Here is a 15,936-nt window from a genome sequence, read left to right as displayed (position 1 = left end):
CACAGGTATATATGTTTTTATATAGAATGATAAAGCAAATGTGGCAAAATTTCAACTACTGGTCAGTCTAGATGAAAATACGGGAGTTCTCTATACTATTCTTGAAACTTCCCTGCAAGTTTGAATTTTTTTCAAAATAAAAGATTCCTTCCCCCTAGAGAGTGGATCTCTCTAAGAAAAAGGAAGAATTCTAAACCAGATTTTCAGTGATTCTAGGTGTAAATGTTTCAGTTTCTAATATGAATTATCTCTCAGGGTCTTACAATAATAGCCCTTAGTGCATTACAAAATAAGGTACTTGAGTATCCTGAAGAATTAACATAAGTGATGAAGCTGGTAAACTTTTGGTTCTAGCATATAACTATTTTAGCTTCTCTGCAAAAACTGACAATGCTCATAAAACAACACTAAATATCAAAGTTAAGAAAAATTACTATAAATATCTGTTAAAGAATAAATCATAATGCATTTCACTTTAAAGGAGGATAGATTGAATCAATTAGTCACTACAGTGAAAAATGGCAGAAAAGATTTGAAACACAAAAGTCCCACTAAAACTAGAAAATTATGATTGATAGCTGTCTTGGCAGTTTGAACATTTCTTAGGAAAACGCAACTGTATCAACAGTTGCTTGATAACTTTCTGAAGACATAATGTGTCAGCAGAAGATGGGTCAGCCTGAAATCTAAATAAGGCAAGAGCAAAGAGGGACACAAATACTGGAGAGGTATACTCTATCCTAAGTACTAGGATAGTTCCATCAGGCTTTCTGTGATCACCAGGGAACCCTCCGAGTAATATTTTGGCCTCCCATGTACCTCAGTAGCCCAAAGACTGTACCCTGATCTGTAGAATATACATCACTACAAAGCTATTTCTCTCTATAAGATAACAAAAACTGAATTATGTACTGGCTGCAAAGCTACTAAAGGTCCAGACCATATGTGGAATCTAGTGACCACGTTATTCTTTCAGTTGGCTTCCTACGGCACCTCTATCCCCACTGTAACTTAGGTGAATTACGAGAATTTTATGAGAACATGATTCTCCTCAATGTTTTATACTTTATTTGAACGTGCTTAAGTATTTTTTCCCCAGTTGATAAACTTTACTTTTGACAAATTCACCATGCTTTCCGTATCATGCTGCCTTGTAAAGTACTATCCTTTCTAGCTGCATCTTTCCATCCAAAACTAATAATAAGAGAGTTAACATTGTCCTAATTCTTAAATCCTCATAAAATCCTTTGCAGAAAATACTGTTATGATCCTGGCTTTACATGTAAGGATACCAAGGCACAGAGTCATTATGAAATTTGACCAGGTTCATAAAGCTATTAAGTAAAAGAGGTGAGATTCTAAACCATAAATTAAGATCCAGAGCCCAAGGGTTTAACATTTTTTGTGTCTTGAAACATTCTGCAGTCTGATGAAGCCTGCAAATTCCTTCTCAGCTTCATATTTTTAAATATATGAAATAAACAAAGGAGACCAATTACCTTGGGGACAAAAAACTCAAATGTCTGATATAGCAGTATACATGCTTAACAATGTAGTGGTGGATATCCTATTTATTGTAATTTCTATGTAATGATGAACACAGGTAATACTTTGAGATATCTACAATAATCACAACATATTATAATAATATCTGTGATTTGTACTATTGGTAAAATCAGTTACTGTTAATAGTACTGTAGTTTGCTGTTCACATTAATAATTAAAAGAAATGCTAACTTCTAGTTAGAGGTTAGTGAAGAGGTAACTTTCCCCCTAAGTTTATGGATGCCATCCTTGTTGACACTGCCCACTATATCAATCCTCTTAATGTTGCAGTTTAAAAGGACCAATCCTAGGTCCTTCTTTCTACACTGGATCCCTTGCTGATTTCACCCAATCTTATGGCTCTGAATACTACCTAAGTGGATGACTACAAAGTTTATCTCTAGTCCAGACCTTTCCCCTAAATTTCAGACTTGGATATCAATTCAACCTGAATGTCTCAAACTTACCTGGTCTAAAACTGAACTCCTAATCTATTCCCCAAACTTGCTCTTCTCATAGTCATTTGATAGCAATCCATCTTTCTCACTGCTCAGACCAAAACCCTTGGGATCATCCTTGACTCCTCTCTCACATGCCACATCTGATCTATCAACAAATCATATTGGTTTGATCTTCAAAATTTATCCAGAATTCAACCAAGTCTCACTATCTCCTGTTAACACCCTGATACAAGTCACCAGCATCTCTTTCCTAGATTTCAAGCTTCCTTACAATTATAAGTCTCCCTGCTTCCACTGTTGTTCCCCCCTGCAAACTGATTCTTCGGAAGCTGAAAGCAGAACATGTCGCTCCTTGGTTGAAAACTCCAGGCAAAGTCCTTATAAAGGCTCTACAAAACCCTGTGAAATCTGTACTACTACTTTTTGGTTCATTCCCTTTTAGCCATACTGAGCAGAACACACCAGGTCTGCCTCAGCACCTTGGAACAAACTATTCCCTCTACTTGGAAAGCTTTCTCCCCAGATATTAATAAGGCTAACTTCCTCCCTTTTAAGTCTGTGCCTAAATATCACTCTCAAGAAGGCTCACTCAGTTCCCCTCATTTTAAATTTTAATATCTACCCCCAAAATTCTGAATCTCCCTTACCATGCTCCATTTTCCAAAGCACTTACCTTTGAACATTCTATATTATTTATTATTTATCACCCGCACTAGGAAGGGTGCCCACAAGAGCAAGATTGTTTGTTTTGTACACCACTCAGCCTCTAGTGTGCCTATGTTTGGCACAAAGTAAACATGCATATATTCAAAGAACAGCACTTCTATCACTCGAAAATACTTGCCTGTGTCTCTCATTAGAAGAATTCCTTGAAGACTCTGACTGGATCTAATTTGTAGTGTCCTCAACACCTGGCCCGGGGCCTGCCCAACAGCAGACAACTAATTCACAGATACTCAGGTGATTATAGCCACTTTCACCTGAAACACAATCCTATATGCCACAGGAAAAGCCAGGTCTTACAGCTGTGTCTGATTAAATAGTTGGTAGAAGACAGAACATCAGGTTCCAACTGTTACTTCAATCAAACTGAATTTAAGTTTGTGCTTCATTTTTTCATATGCCTAAGAAACATTTCAAACTATCTAAAGTCTATAAAGGGCACTTGTGTCATTCCTCCCCCCAGCCATGGCACCACCTCTCCAGCCTACTTAATCTTTTCATGCTTGACTTAAAATCCCGCCTCCTAAGTGTTCCTTGATGACCCTAGCTAGAAGTATTTACACATGCCACGCTCTGTGGCAAGTGCTTTTCATATGTTATTCTCATTTGATTCTCCCAAAAGCCCTTATGAGGTTGCTTCCATTATGACATCTTTTTCAAAGATGAGAAAACTCAAACTTGGAGAGATGAAGTCACTTGTTCAAGGTTCAACGAGTGTTCAAACCCAGGTCTGCCTGACTCTGAAATCCAAGTTCCTTAACCCTCCACTATATCGCTTTTCTCTCTCCAGTGTAACAAATCCTAAACAGCTTATACATACTACCTCATAGGATCTGCTGCCACATCACTTATCTAGACTTCAATTGCAGCATATGTAAAACAGGTGATATCGTTCAGGATACCTCCTCCCAAGTCCCATTCCAGTTCTTACAGTATTATGAAAAAAAAATTTCATAATTCTTTACATACTCCATGTAGGTTGGAAATAAGCAGTGAAGATAAAAACTCCAAGACTTTATATAAAAAAATAAAACATTCTTGATTCCTTCCCACATTCATGTCCATCAAACATGCACTTCTGAGTCCATTTTTCCACAAAGTATGAAAAATTATGTTTTCCCCCAAGAAGTGTAAGAATGTGATCCTTTAAAGCTTCTGGACTTCACCAAACAACCTAGTAAAAGGAACTGAAAGCAGGCACTTAGCCCATTCAAGAGCTAGCAGATTATTTTGGACAGGACAAGTGCTCAATAACTGTTTACTGGATCATGATACAGAAATCTTTTTTTTTTTTTTGAGGTTTTCCAAGTCTCTAACCAAAAGCCTATAAAGAGCCACAGCAGAACTAAGGTAAAATGTGTCAAAAGAGCAAATCTCTTGGAATCATTCTAGTCATAAAAATGTATTTCATTTGAAATCCCTATCAACTGTTAAATTTGAAATGAGTCGTATATTCGTAGGTATAGACTTCAACCAACACCAGCAAATGTAGTTTAAAGATAGCCTTTTAAAACAGTAGTCTTGTGAGGATGTAGGCAAAGAAGTGAATCCAGGCTGTGGAGTGGAAACTCTCTTGAGATATCAGATACAGTAGCAGACACGGCTGTCGAGAGAAATGTAAAAGTGTCCTAGGCTGAAAATATATTATTGGGCAAAACGATATTTCGGTTTTCTATAACACTGTTTAGAGAATCCTCAAACGAGTCTTGCTTTTTAAACAGTCTTCACAAGGAGTAGAAAGTCATCCGTTTAGGGTAAGAGATTGCTGCTACCAAGAAAGTAGAGTGTCCGAAAGTGTGCAAACCTCATAATCTGGTAGAAAATGTATGCCCCTCCGGAGGCTTTCATTTTCGGGCGGAAAAACAAACCGGTGTCACCTCAACATCGGGGCCACTCAAACCTCGCCACCATTACAAAATCGAAGTGCCAAAGGTACAGAATATGAAGCCGGAAGCACTACCAGGCCAGGATCGAGTTCCAGAAGAAAAAAAAATCAAAAGCGAGAGTGCAGCGCGGGCCCCTCGGCCGCCTAGGGCCGAGCGACGCACGCTAGGCCCTTCCGGTCAGAGCCGCCGTCGCCGGGAGACCAGGCGACGGGCCGGGCTTCCACCCGAGCCCGGGGATTCGCGGCCTACCCTCGCCGGTGCCCTCTCGCCGAGTCTGGCACCGGCTGCTCCTCCGACTCGGCCTCTTCGTCTGCAGCGCGGCCCATGCGGGCCGCGAGGAGCCGGAGAAAGACAGTCGAGCCTCGGACCGGCCGGGTCGGAGCAGACGCGGCGGCGGCAGAGGCCGCGCCGCCCCTCCCCCACCGGCCGGCCCAACCGCCGCAGAGACGCGAGCAGCGGCGCCAACGCCGGCCCAACCGCCGGCCCGTGGCGGCCAGGACAAGGGGCCCGTGGCGGCGGCGCGGGCCTGCGCCCCACGTCGCCCGCGCGAGTCCACCGCGGGCCCGTTACTCCCCGCGCCACCACCCGTCAGGACGCACCGCCCTCGGCTTGGGCTGAGGCGGCCGAGGGCAGCCGGAGGCCGCGGAGCTGATACTTACTCAGGGGTCGGGTGCTCGGGGTCGTAGAAATCCCCCATCTTTGGAGGCGGCTGCGGCGGCAGCTGCTTCATCGGGAGCGGCTGAAGACGGCGACGCGAGCCCCCTCCCCGCGGCAGGGCGACGCGAGGGAGGGGAGGGGAGGAGGCCGCTGGTCCGACCGCGGCGGCGGCGGCGGCGGCAGAGGCGGCCCGCGTCGCTTGCTCGCTCGCTCGCTCGCTCCCTCCCTCCGGCGCCCGCCCGCCGCTCTCTCCCCTACACACTCACACCGGGAGCGACGCTTACCCCGCCCGCCCCTCAGCTGCACAGGCCCGGCCCCTTAAAGAGACACGCACCCGCCGCGCGTTCGCCGCCAGTCAGCGAGCCGGCAGCTGCCGGTTGTCCTCAGGCCGGGGCGGGAGGAGCAGGAGGGGCTGTGCGCAGCCGGCCGACCCGGCCCGACTTCGCCTGCGACTTCCCGGAACAATAAGCCCCGGGCCTGAGCACTGTTGGCCCGCCTCGGGCCGAGAGCCACTGTGCCGCGACCCCTCCCTCGGGCCGGCTGTGGCGGCGGGGCTTTGAGGCGTGACCCGCCGCGCCCCGGGGTTATTTGCCGGCGACGACGGGGGAACAGCCCGAGCCCGCCGAGAGACTAGCCTTCCTGCCCTGTCGCCCTCGAAGACCTGCCCTCCCCAAGGGCCGGAGTCCGCAGCGGCGCCAAGGGCGCCTTCTCCGGGCCTGCGGGCTCTGAGGTAAGGCGGTTGCCGCTTCTCCTGTGCCTCTTGCCCCTCTCTCCTTTATTTCTCCTCGCTTTTTCTCTCTCTTGCCTCTTCATCTCGTCCCCTCAGCAAGTACGGAAGCGGACCTAGGCTGGGGATTCGCCCTAAAACCGAGCTCTGGGGACGCCCCTTCCTCTCTCCCGCCCCCTCTAGGTCGGCTGGGCCCAGTCCGCCCACCGCCGGGCTGCGTCCTGCCACCCACACCCTCCACCTGGAGCTGTAAGTGCTCTGCCCCCAGCCCAACATCTAGGAGCTGCGGATCCTGTCTTCTGCGTGGTTCCTAAGGCCTTGGAGGAAATGTCCTTTAAGAAAAGGTTATTAATCACTTTCCTGCAAAAATGACATGGTAAGATGAAGTGGGATAACTTAAAAGGGTTGTGGGTTTTAGTTATTTTTGGGAGGAGAAACAAGAATGCATAAAACCATTAGCTAAACTCTAAGGGGGGGGGGGTGCATAAGATCAGATTTTTTTTTTTTCCACTGTAATTTTGACTCGGATTTTACCAGCAAACAGTTGGATGGAGGTATATGTTATGGACTGAACGTGTACTCCATTCCCCAAATGTATATACGAAATTCTGTCCCCTAAGATTATAGTGTTAGAGGGTGGGACGTTTGGAAGGTGATTAGGCCATGAGAGTGGAGCCTGCATGAATGGGATTAGTGCCCTTATAAAAGCCCATTGAGCTCTCTCCTTGTCTGCCCTGAGGATGCAAGGAGAAAATACAGCCTGCAACCCAAAAGAAAACTCTCACCAGAACTCAGCCATGCTGGCACCCTCATCTCCAACTTTCAGCCTCCAAAACTCTGCGAAATCTCTGTAGTTTATAGCCACCCAGTCTATGATATTCCATTTTAGCAACCAACAGTATATGAGAGTAGACAGCCTTTACTACCTCTTTCTTATATCCTGTGTGTGTGTGTATGTAAACACATATATATATATAGTCAGTGTCTTTTAGTGTTTTATCATCATTGTTTCTCACTTGGGGATTATTTGGGCTGTCTTGTTGGTTTTTAGGCATGTCTTGCAGGTCCAGAGCCCGTTTGACTCCCTTGGTTCAAGTCTCCCATAGCCACTTCTTTACAAACTATGACTATTACCTAATTTATGTACTTTTTCTCATTGTAAAATGAGAGTATTACTGTGGACAGGACCTCACTGTTGTGAGGATCCAATGAGATAATATTTGTAAAGCTTTAAACCTTCAATAAATGTCAAGCACTTACTCAGACATTATAGTGCAGTGGTTAACAGCTATGAGGCATTGTATACCAGCCCTGCCACTTTCTAGCTTTGTGACATTAGACATGGTTACTTTTTGTGCTTCCAGTGCCTATCTGTAAAATAGAGGTATTATCCACTGCACAGTGTTGTGATTATTCAACTAAATTGTATAAAACATGCTTGCACAATACCTCTCATTGAGTGTTATGTTGTAGGCTTCGAAAGAGTAGATTGGAGCTCTGTGCCTTAGCTGCCACATAGGCCATTGGGAGCCACTTGACATTGGACAGACAGGAAAGGGCTATTTTAATTATAGGTGGAGGTGACTAAAATAATTTAAGTATGAGGTGATAAGGACCTAAACTGAATGAGGTGAATGAGAAAAAAGCAGTCAGTTGCAGGTTTCCTATTTCCTAAATAACAAAGTAAATAGTTCTCTTGCAGGAGGTGCAGGTGGTCTCGATAATACCTGGTCTTAAAACAGCATTAGTCTGGTTGGAACCCAATGCAATAAGCATGCCGAACTATGGGGTTCAGTGGGAAATATTAAGCCCTAAGCATAAATAAATGAACCAAGTTTTTATTGGCAAGATTTTTGGAATATTGAGTACTATTAAATGCCCTCATCTATTACAGTACTAGGGTGTTCTCTGTACACGTGTTTTAAATTCAAAGAGAAGGCATCCTTGTAACACAAAGGGAAAATGTCAAAAGTCTTAAAGTGAAACATAAGAGGCATTCTAATCTTAGAGTACTAAAACCATAGAAACCTTCATAATTACTCCTGCCATTACTGCTCCTGTAGGCCCATAGCACCCCCATCTCAGGGGACCCAAACATAGCCAGTAGGGACCCTGAAACAAAGTTGACTAGGGCATCTCTTGCCTTAGGGAGGTGGAAGGCCAAAGATCAGATATTGCCCACAGTTATGCTCCTGGTACCTGGATGGGAAAAGAAAAAATATAATTGAGGTGGAGGAGAGAACACCAGTTAATTGCTTGAGCGTATTTTTTGAAACCACTATGTGTAAACAAAATTTTTGAGATGTGTTGACAAGACAGTTCTTTGGACTGGTATAACACAGAAGCAGTAAAATCAAGACATTGAGGTACTCTGAGGTACCACTGGGTGGTGCCTCTTTTCAGTGTGCCCAGGCCAAAGCTCTGCTGCTTCAAATGGGAACCTAGCTAAGCCTCTAGGAGAGAGAAAAGGTGGTTCCCCCTCGAACCTACTGCCGAGCTGAGTGGGGAAGCTGCCCCTACCTACCTACCCTTGCCTCTTCCCATCCCATTCTTCCCTCGCCAAATCCTTCTCCCACCTGAGGATGGTCAGAAGACTGTATCCCTCAAGAAATGCCAACTTGGGAAGGACATGCAAGGCCCAGGTCTTCAGTCCTACAATTCTCTAAAGTTCCTGGCTTTGCCAAGAGGGGAAAAGGTTGACAGTGGCAACAAAGCCAATGTGGGCAGTGTGAGTAGGGCAATGTGGGAAACCAAGTCTCTACCCATACGCTCCCACAAACACCCTCACGTTGGCAGAATTAGGCCCATTCTTAATCGCCATAGCCTGTGGTTAATAATGGTCTGCTGATGTATAAAAGGTTGAATTTAATATCAGAGAGGCAGTTTGGGAGTATACATGAATGATACACAGAAGGCTGGGTTATATCAAGATCAAATGTTTAAAAGTTGAAGCTTGCTAGTACAAGGTTTATGAAGATCACAACAGTTTGTGAGATACCTAATTAATTTCCTTGATTATTTAAGTATTATCTTGAATCTGTTCTCTATTAATGATCCTATCATCAGTTTGTTTTTTTTCTAGTCCAGTGTTCTTTTAAATAGAGGAATTGTGTTACATGTTCCAAAAATGTATTTTTCTTTATTTGGTCTCTAGGAAACCAAAATTGGCTGTTACTGTAGTTGCACTTTAACCATAAAATCATGACTACAAACAGGTACGTCTTAGCCTTAGAAGAGAAACATGATTTAGGTGTCTCTAAGCTGTTATATACAGTTTTTTAATGCTGATTTACTGCTTAGTTTTAATAAATTGATGTCATTCTGTTGTAACTGAAACTAATTCTTTTCCATTAATTAAAAATATAATGAGAAAGTTGGTTTTCAAAATATAAAGTATGTTACTCTACAAAAGAAAGACTTGGATCAGGTGGTTTAAATGTGTATTTACTCTTCTGCAGGATAGAAACATATATATAACCAACATCTTGGCATTTGGGGACCATGAAATGGGATAATGTCTGAGAAAGTACCTAGTACATGTAAACTAATAGCCATGCAGTAAAAAAATTAGCTACCTTATAAATTTATGTAGCTACATGAGACTCAACAGAATTGAAAATTATTTTAGATTTAATCAGTATACCAAAAAAAGGAAGCATCATTTAAAGTAATAGTTATTTTAACACAAATCTATAACACTCTTTGGCTTTGGAATACCTTCCTTGGGGTAGGGTATTTACAGTTGTGTAATTACAACTGATTTTTATTCATGTTTAATCAGTACATATCAACACAAGAATGTAGAAAACAATACAAGACCTACATTGAGCCCTATTACATATATTATTTGTATCAAGCCAAGAATGTTCGTGTATATATATAGTATTATACTCTGTAGTTGTCTTTTCTGTTCCATACTGCTTTGTTAACTGACTTTCATTACAGAAGTCTATCTTCCCAGCTCTTTAAGTTCGCTTTATTACTTTGCTACTTTTTTGAAAACCTTACTTTTTTAACGATTTTTTCTCTTTTAAAAGCTCTTAAAGTGTTCACTTTGGATTTTTCTGTACGGACTAGGTTGTTGAGTGGCTAACAGGCTTCTATAAGTCTCCTTCATAAGCTCTCTTCTAGAATGTCTCCTTCATAAGCTCCTACAGGCCAACTATATCATTGGGCTTGAAAGTGCTGACATAAAAGAACCACATACTTTAGCCTCAAGTATACAGGAATATTGTTATTAGGTAATTTTTTTACAATATGTGTTAACCTGTCTTCCCTACAAAATTATCAAGCACTCAGGGAAGTGATTATAGTGTATGTGTGTTTGTTTTTGTCCTGTTTAAATTTGGATCTTGTCACTCTTTCAGAGAACTCATCTCCTGAGCTTCTTCCCTTCTAGCAGAGGATCAAACTGCTCAAGATTATCTCAGCTTTACAAAATAAACCAAAGATCCCAAAGGTTAAGTCACATGGCTGAGAAGTGGTAAAGCCAGGATTTGAACTTGGTTATCTGATTCAAGACATTTTGAGACAAAAAGTCTGGAGTTTGCCACCAACAGAGCATAATCCCTGATATAAGAAAGACTCATGAGCAAAGAAATTGGTAAATAAGTGGTTAAAACTAAGAAAATATTTACCGTAGAAAGTAATAATAATATATAATTTGTGTGGTTAATAAAGTGAAGCAAGATAAAACTAACATCCTGGATAACAAAGTCATAATTTGGAAATGGGATGGGCAGGGTGATGATTGGATGTGAAGTTTTCCAAGGTCCTTGTATTGTTTGGGAAGAGGGTAAGAATATTGATTAACTTTAAACTTTACTCTTAAGTATACAAGTTAAACTATCTTGGGTAACTACTAAAAGAGTGTATCATTTCCAAATTAATGGAGGGAGAAAGTCGATTTTTTTTTTAAAAAGCAAGATATGTAGAAAAAGAAGCAAAGAAGTAGTGAAACAAAAAACCAAAAACACAGAAAGATGTAAATGGATAGAAAAAGATGTCAGGCTACTATAAAAGTAGAAAGCTGGTAGAGCTATGTTGACATCAGACAAAATAAAAAATAAATGGGGACTTCCTAGGTGGCATAGTGGGTAAGAATCCGCCTGCCAATGCAGGGGACATGGGTTCGATCCCTGCCCCAGGAAGATCCCACATGCTATGAAGCAACTAAGCCCATGCACCACAAGTGTTGAGCCTGCGCTCTAGAGTCCGTGAGCCACAACTATTGAGCCCATGTGCCACAACTACTGTAACCCACGTGCCTAGAGCCTGTGCTCTGCAACAAGAGAGGCCACTGCAGTGAGAAGCCCGCGCACCACAATGAAGAGTAGCCCCTGCTCGCCGCAACTAGAGAAAGCCCGTGTGCAGCAATGAAGACGCAACACAGCCAATAAAATAAATAAATTTTAAAAAATAAATGAAGGTTACTAATGATAAAAAGTACAGGGCCCTAGAACTTTGGAATTCTAAACATGTATGCACCTGATTACAAATCCTTAAAATATGAAAAGCAAAAATTGACAAATTCCAAGGAAAAATGGATACATTTACCACTACAGTGGAGATTTTTTTTTTAATTTAATTAATTTATTTATTATTTTGGGGGGGTACACCAAGTTCAATCATCTGTTTTTATACACATATTCCCGTATTCCCTCCCTCCCTTGACTCCCCCCCCCCTCGAGTCCCCCCCCCCTCCCCGTCCCAGTCCTCTAAGGCATCTTCCATCCTCGAGTTGAACTCCCTTTGTTATACAACTTCCCACTGGCTATCTACTTTACAGTTGGTAGTATATATATGTCTGTGCTACTCTCTTGCTTTGTCTCAGCTTCCCCTTCACCCCCCGCCCCCTCCCAAACCTCGAGTTCTCCAGTCCATTCTCTGCACCTGCATCCTTGTTCTTGTCACTGAGTTCATCAATACCATTTTTAGATTCCGTATATGTGAGTTAGCATACAATATTTGTCTTTGTCTTTCTGACTTACATCACTCTGTATGACAGACTCTAGGTCTATCCACCTCATAACATATAGCTCCCTCTCATCCCTTTTTATAGCTGAGTAATATTCCATTGTATATATATGCCACATCTTTTTTATCCATTCGTTTGTTGATGGGCATTTAGGTTGCTTCCATGTCCTGGCTATTGTAAATAGTGCTGCAATAAACATGATGGTACATGTTTCTTTTGGGATTATGGTTTTCTTTGGGTATATGCCCAGTAGTGGGATTACTGGATCATATGGTAGTTCTATTTGTAGTTTTTAAGGAACCTCCAAATTGTATTCCATAGTGGCTGTACCAACTTACAATCCCACCAACAGTGCAGGAGAGTTCCCTTTTCTCCACACCCTCTCCAACATTTGTTGTTTCCAGATTTTGTGATGATGGCCATTCTGATCGGTGTGAGGTGATACCTCATTGTGGCTTTGACTTGCATTTCTCTAATGATTAGTGATGTTGAGCATCTTTTCATGTGTTTGTTGGCCATCTGTATGTCTTCTTTGGAGAAGTGTCTATTTAGGTCTTCCGCCCATTTGTGGATTGGGTTATTTGCTTTTTTGGTATTAAGCTTCATGAGCTGCTTGTATATTTTGGAGGTTAATCCTTTGTCCGTTGTTTCATAGGCAATTATTTTTTCCCATTCTGAGGGTTGCCTTTTAGTCTTGTTTATGGTTTCTTTCACTGTGCAAAAGCTTTTAAGTTTCATGAGGTCCCATTTGTTTATTCTTGATTTTATTTCCATGATTCTAGGAGGTGGGTCAAAAAGGATCTTGCTTTGATGGATGTCATAGAGTGTTCTGCCTATGTTTTCCTCTAGGAGTTTTATAGTGTCTTATAGTGGAGATTTTAACACACCTCATAATAATGGGTAGATCTTACAGACAAGAATCAGAAGATATGAGCAACATAATTAAGATTGAATTAACACACATTTGGTGTTGCACTATACAATTAGAGCATTCACATCCTTCTAATGCACATATGGAATATTTATGAAAATTGACCACATATAAGTTCAGGTAGTAATTCTCAACAAATTTCAAATGATTGATGTTATGTAGGCCACATTCTATGAGCACCATGCAATTAAGTTAGAAATTACAAAATAAAATAGCAAAATTGCATAAAATAAAGTAGTAACTAAAGGGAAAATTAAGAAATTTAAATGCTTATGTTACGGGAAAAGACAAAATTAACAAAATTAACAAATTACATGTCAAACTTAAGAACTAAAGTAGAAGTAAAGAAATAATGAAGATGAAAATACAAAATTAATGAAAGAAATAAAAGATGCAATGGAGAAGATGCACAAAGCCAAGAGTTGGTTCTTCTAAAAGACTGTTGACCACTTGATGCCAGCCCCTGTATACCAGCTGTTGTACTGTACTACTGTACTTTTCAAGGCACTGTACTGTAAGATTAAAAATGTATTCTTTAAAAATAAATTTAAAAAAAAAAAAAAGACTGTTGACTAATTTCTGGCAAATTGGGGAAAAATATACAAATAATGAGAAGTGGAACAAAACTATAGAAATTGCAGAGGTCATAAAATTAACCAAAAAATGAACAATTTGACGCCAAAAAATATGAAAACTTAGTTCAATTTCTAAGATAATATAAATTAGTAAACTGACTCAGTGAGAAATAGAAAACCTATTTGGTTCTAGAACCATTAAAAAATGAATTATCAGTCATTTTCCTTCAAAAATGAAAGGCAGACAAGCAAGGATAGATGGACAGATGGATGTACAGACCCAGACAGGCAAGGATAGGATGAGAAAGAAAAATTATAAGCTATTCTCATTCTTAAAAAAAGATGCACTGTTTCTCTGCCGATCTTTGAATAATAAGGGTGTCCACCCAGCCCCTCCCTCGCCCAGACTGACCGGAGGGCTGCCACGGTCGGGCCTGCAACCCTCACTCCTACTTCCTGCCTCTGCTAATTCGTGGTGCAACTGGAAGGCAGCTCGGGCCCTCATCTAGAACACCGAAGAGAGCTTTCCAAAACGGTTCACGTGTCACTTTTCAGCATCTCGAAGTGCCGGGACCCACAATCCCTATACAGTCTGGTGCCAGGGTGGCATCAGTCCAGGGGTGGCCTCTGCTGGGGGCTTGCAGACCTGAACCTGAACCTGGGAAAGGGAAGGGGGGTGCTCTGAACAGCCCACCTCTCAGCCCCCACCAAGTTCCTTCATCACAAGAGGAACCTGGTTCCCGCCAAGTCTCCCCCAGCCCGGCTGGTCTCAGCTCAGGGTTGCGTCAAGTGCACACAAGAAGTGGCGTCAGGCTGGGAGGTCGGCCTCCTCAACCACCCGAGGCTACTCGCTAGGCTGACCACACACTGTGGCGACAGTTCTCACAGGTTCCCAGGATTCTGCCGTCCTGTGGCATCTTTCCTGGCTGAATTTTACAAATGATGCTGTAATGATCTTTCAAAATGAAAAGTAGCAAATTAAAGTGATTTTATTGCTTCCTATTCAAAAAAAAAAAAAAATTAAAAGATGCAGTGATCCCGAACAAAATATTTAGTATTAAAGCAAATCCAGCAATTTGTTTAAAAGGTATAAATCATGACCAAGTTGAGTTTGTTTCAGGAATGAAAGTTTGGGTTCAGTATTGCAATTTGTTAAATGTAATTCACCATATTAACAAACTGTGTGGTGTGGTAGGCAGAATAATAGCTCCCCAAAGATGTCCACTCCCTAATTCCTGGAACCTGTAAATATATTCCCTTAAGTGGCAGGGACTTTGATGTGATTGAATTACAGACCTTGGGTGGGGAGATTATCCTGGATTATCTGGGCCCATCTAAGCACAAATCCTTAAAAATGGAAGAAGACAAAAGAATTGAACAGAGAGACAAAGACAAGGTTTTAACATTCCTGTTGCTGGCTTTGAAAATGGAAGAGAGGGACCATAAACCAAGGAATCTGGCAGCCTCTACAAGATGAGAATAACCCTCACTCATTTTATAGCCAGCAAGAAAGTGGGACTATAGTCTTACAACCTCAAGGAACTGAATTCTGCCAACAATCTGAATGAGCAGGAAACAGGTTTTCCCCTAGAGACTCCGAAAAGGAATGCAGCCTGCCAACACTTTTAGTTCTCTTAGAGCCATACTGGACTTCTGATGTGCAGAACTATAAGATAATTTGCATTGCCTTAAGCTTCTAAATTTGTGGTAATTACAGCAGCAATCAAAAGCTAATATGAGTGGGGCAACCAAATACTTTTAGATGCAGGAAAATGTTAAAATTTGATAACCATTCTTTTTTTTTAATACATCTTTATCGGAGTATAATTGCTTTACAGTGTTGTGCTAGTTTCTGCTGTACAACAAAGTGAATCAGCTATATGTATGCATATATCCCCATATCTCTCCCTCTTGAGCATCCCTCCTACCCTCCCTATCCCACCTCTCTAGGTCATCACAAAGGACCTAGCTTATCTCCCTGTGTATGCAGAAGCTTCCCACTAGCTATTTTACATTTGGTAGTATATATATACGTCAATGCTACTCTCTCACTACATCGCAGCCTCCCCTTCCCCGCCCCCATGTCCTCTAGTCCGTTCTTTACATCTGTGTCTTTATTCCTGCTCTGCCATTCTGTTCATCAGTACCGTTTTTCTAGATTCCATATATATGCATTAGCATACGGTATTTTTTTCTCTTTCTGACTTACTTCACTCTGTATGACAGTCTCTACGTGCATCCACCTCACTATAAATAACTGTTTCAGTCCTTTTTATGGCTGAGTAATATTCCATTGTATATATGTACCACATCTTCTTTTGATAACCATTCTTCATTTTAAGCATGTAAAGAATGAAAAGGATGGACTTACTAGGTGGCGCAGTGGTTGGAAATCCGCCTGCCAATGCAGGGGACATGGGTTCAATCCCTGCTCTGGGAGGATTCCATGTGCCA

General features: G+C 41.9%; 1 protein-coding gene and 1 long non-coding RNA gene across 7 annotated transcripts in view; one reads left to right on the top strand and one right to left on the bottom strand.

Annotated features, from left to right (window-relative positions):
• Positions 1-5,581, bottom strand: part of SETD2 (SET domain containing 2, histone lysine methyltransferase) — a 113,592-nt gene extending 108,011 nt beyond the window's left edge. For 4 of the 6 annotated variants that reach the window (XR_009048858.1, XR_009048859.1, XR_009048860.1 and 1 more), the window contains exon 1: positions 5,275-5,581. Coding sequence is in view for 3 of the 6 variants with exons in the window: in XM_057706762.1 (XP_057562745.1) it covers positions 5,275-5,345 (71 nt within the window). In the remaining 3 variants the exon portion in view is untranslated. The remainder of the gene's footprint in view (positions 1-5,274) is intronic. The other 2 variants (XM_057706761.1, XM_057706760.1) reach the window with 2 other exon arrangements.
• Positions 5,582-5,616: 35 nt separating this feature from the next.
• LOC130835294 (uncharacterized) lies at positions 5,617-13,578 on the top strand. Its single transcript, XR_009048861.1, has 4 exons — positions 5,617-6,002; positions 6,183-6,375; positions 9,154-9,214; positions 10,367-13,578. It is a non-coding gene; the product is annotated as an uncharacterized LOC130835294 (long non-coding RNA).
• The last annotated feature ends 2,358 nt before the right edge of the window (positions 13,579-15,936 follow it).

This window comes from Hippopotamus amphibius, chromosome 13 (genome assembly GCF_030028045.1).
Source record: "Hippopotamus amphibius kiboko isolate mHipAmp2 chromosome 13, mHipAmp2.hap2, whole genome shotgun sequence".
NCBI classification, from domain to species: Eukaryota; Metazoa; Chordata; class Mammalia; order Artiodactyla; family Hippopotamidae; genus Hippopotamus; species Hippopotamus amphibius.
Note: the sequence above shows the minus strand (reverse complement) of the source record. Positions and strands in the feature narration are given on the sequence as shown.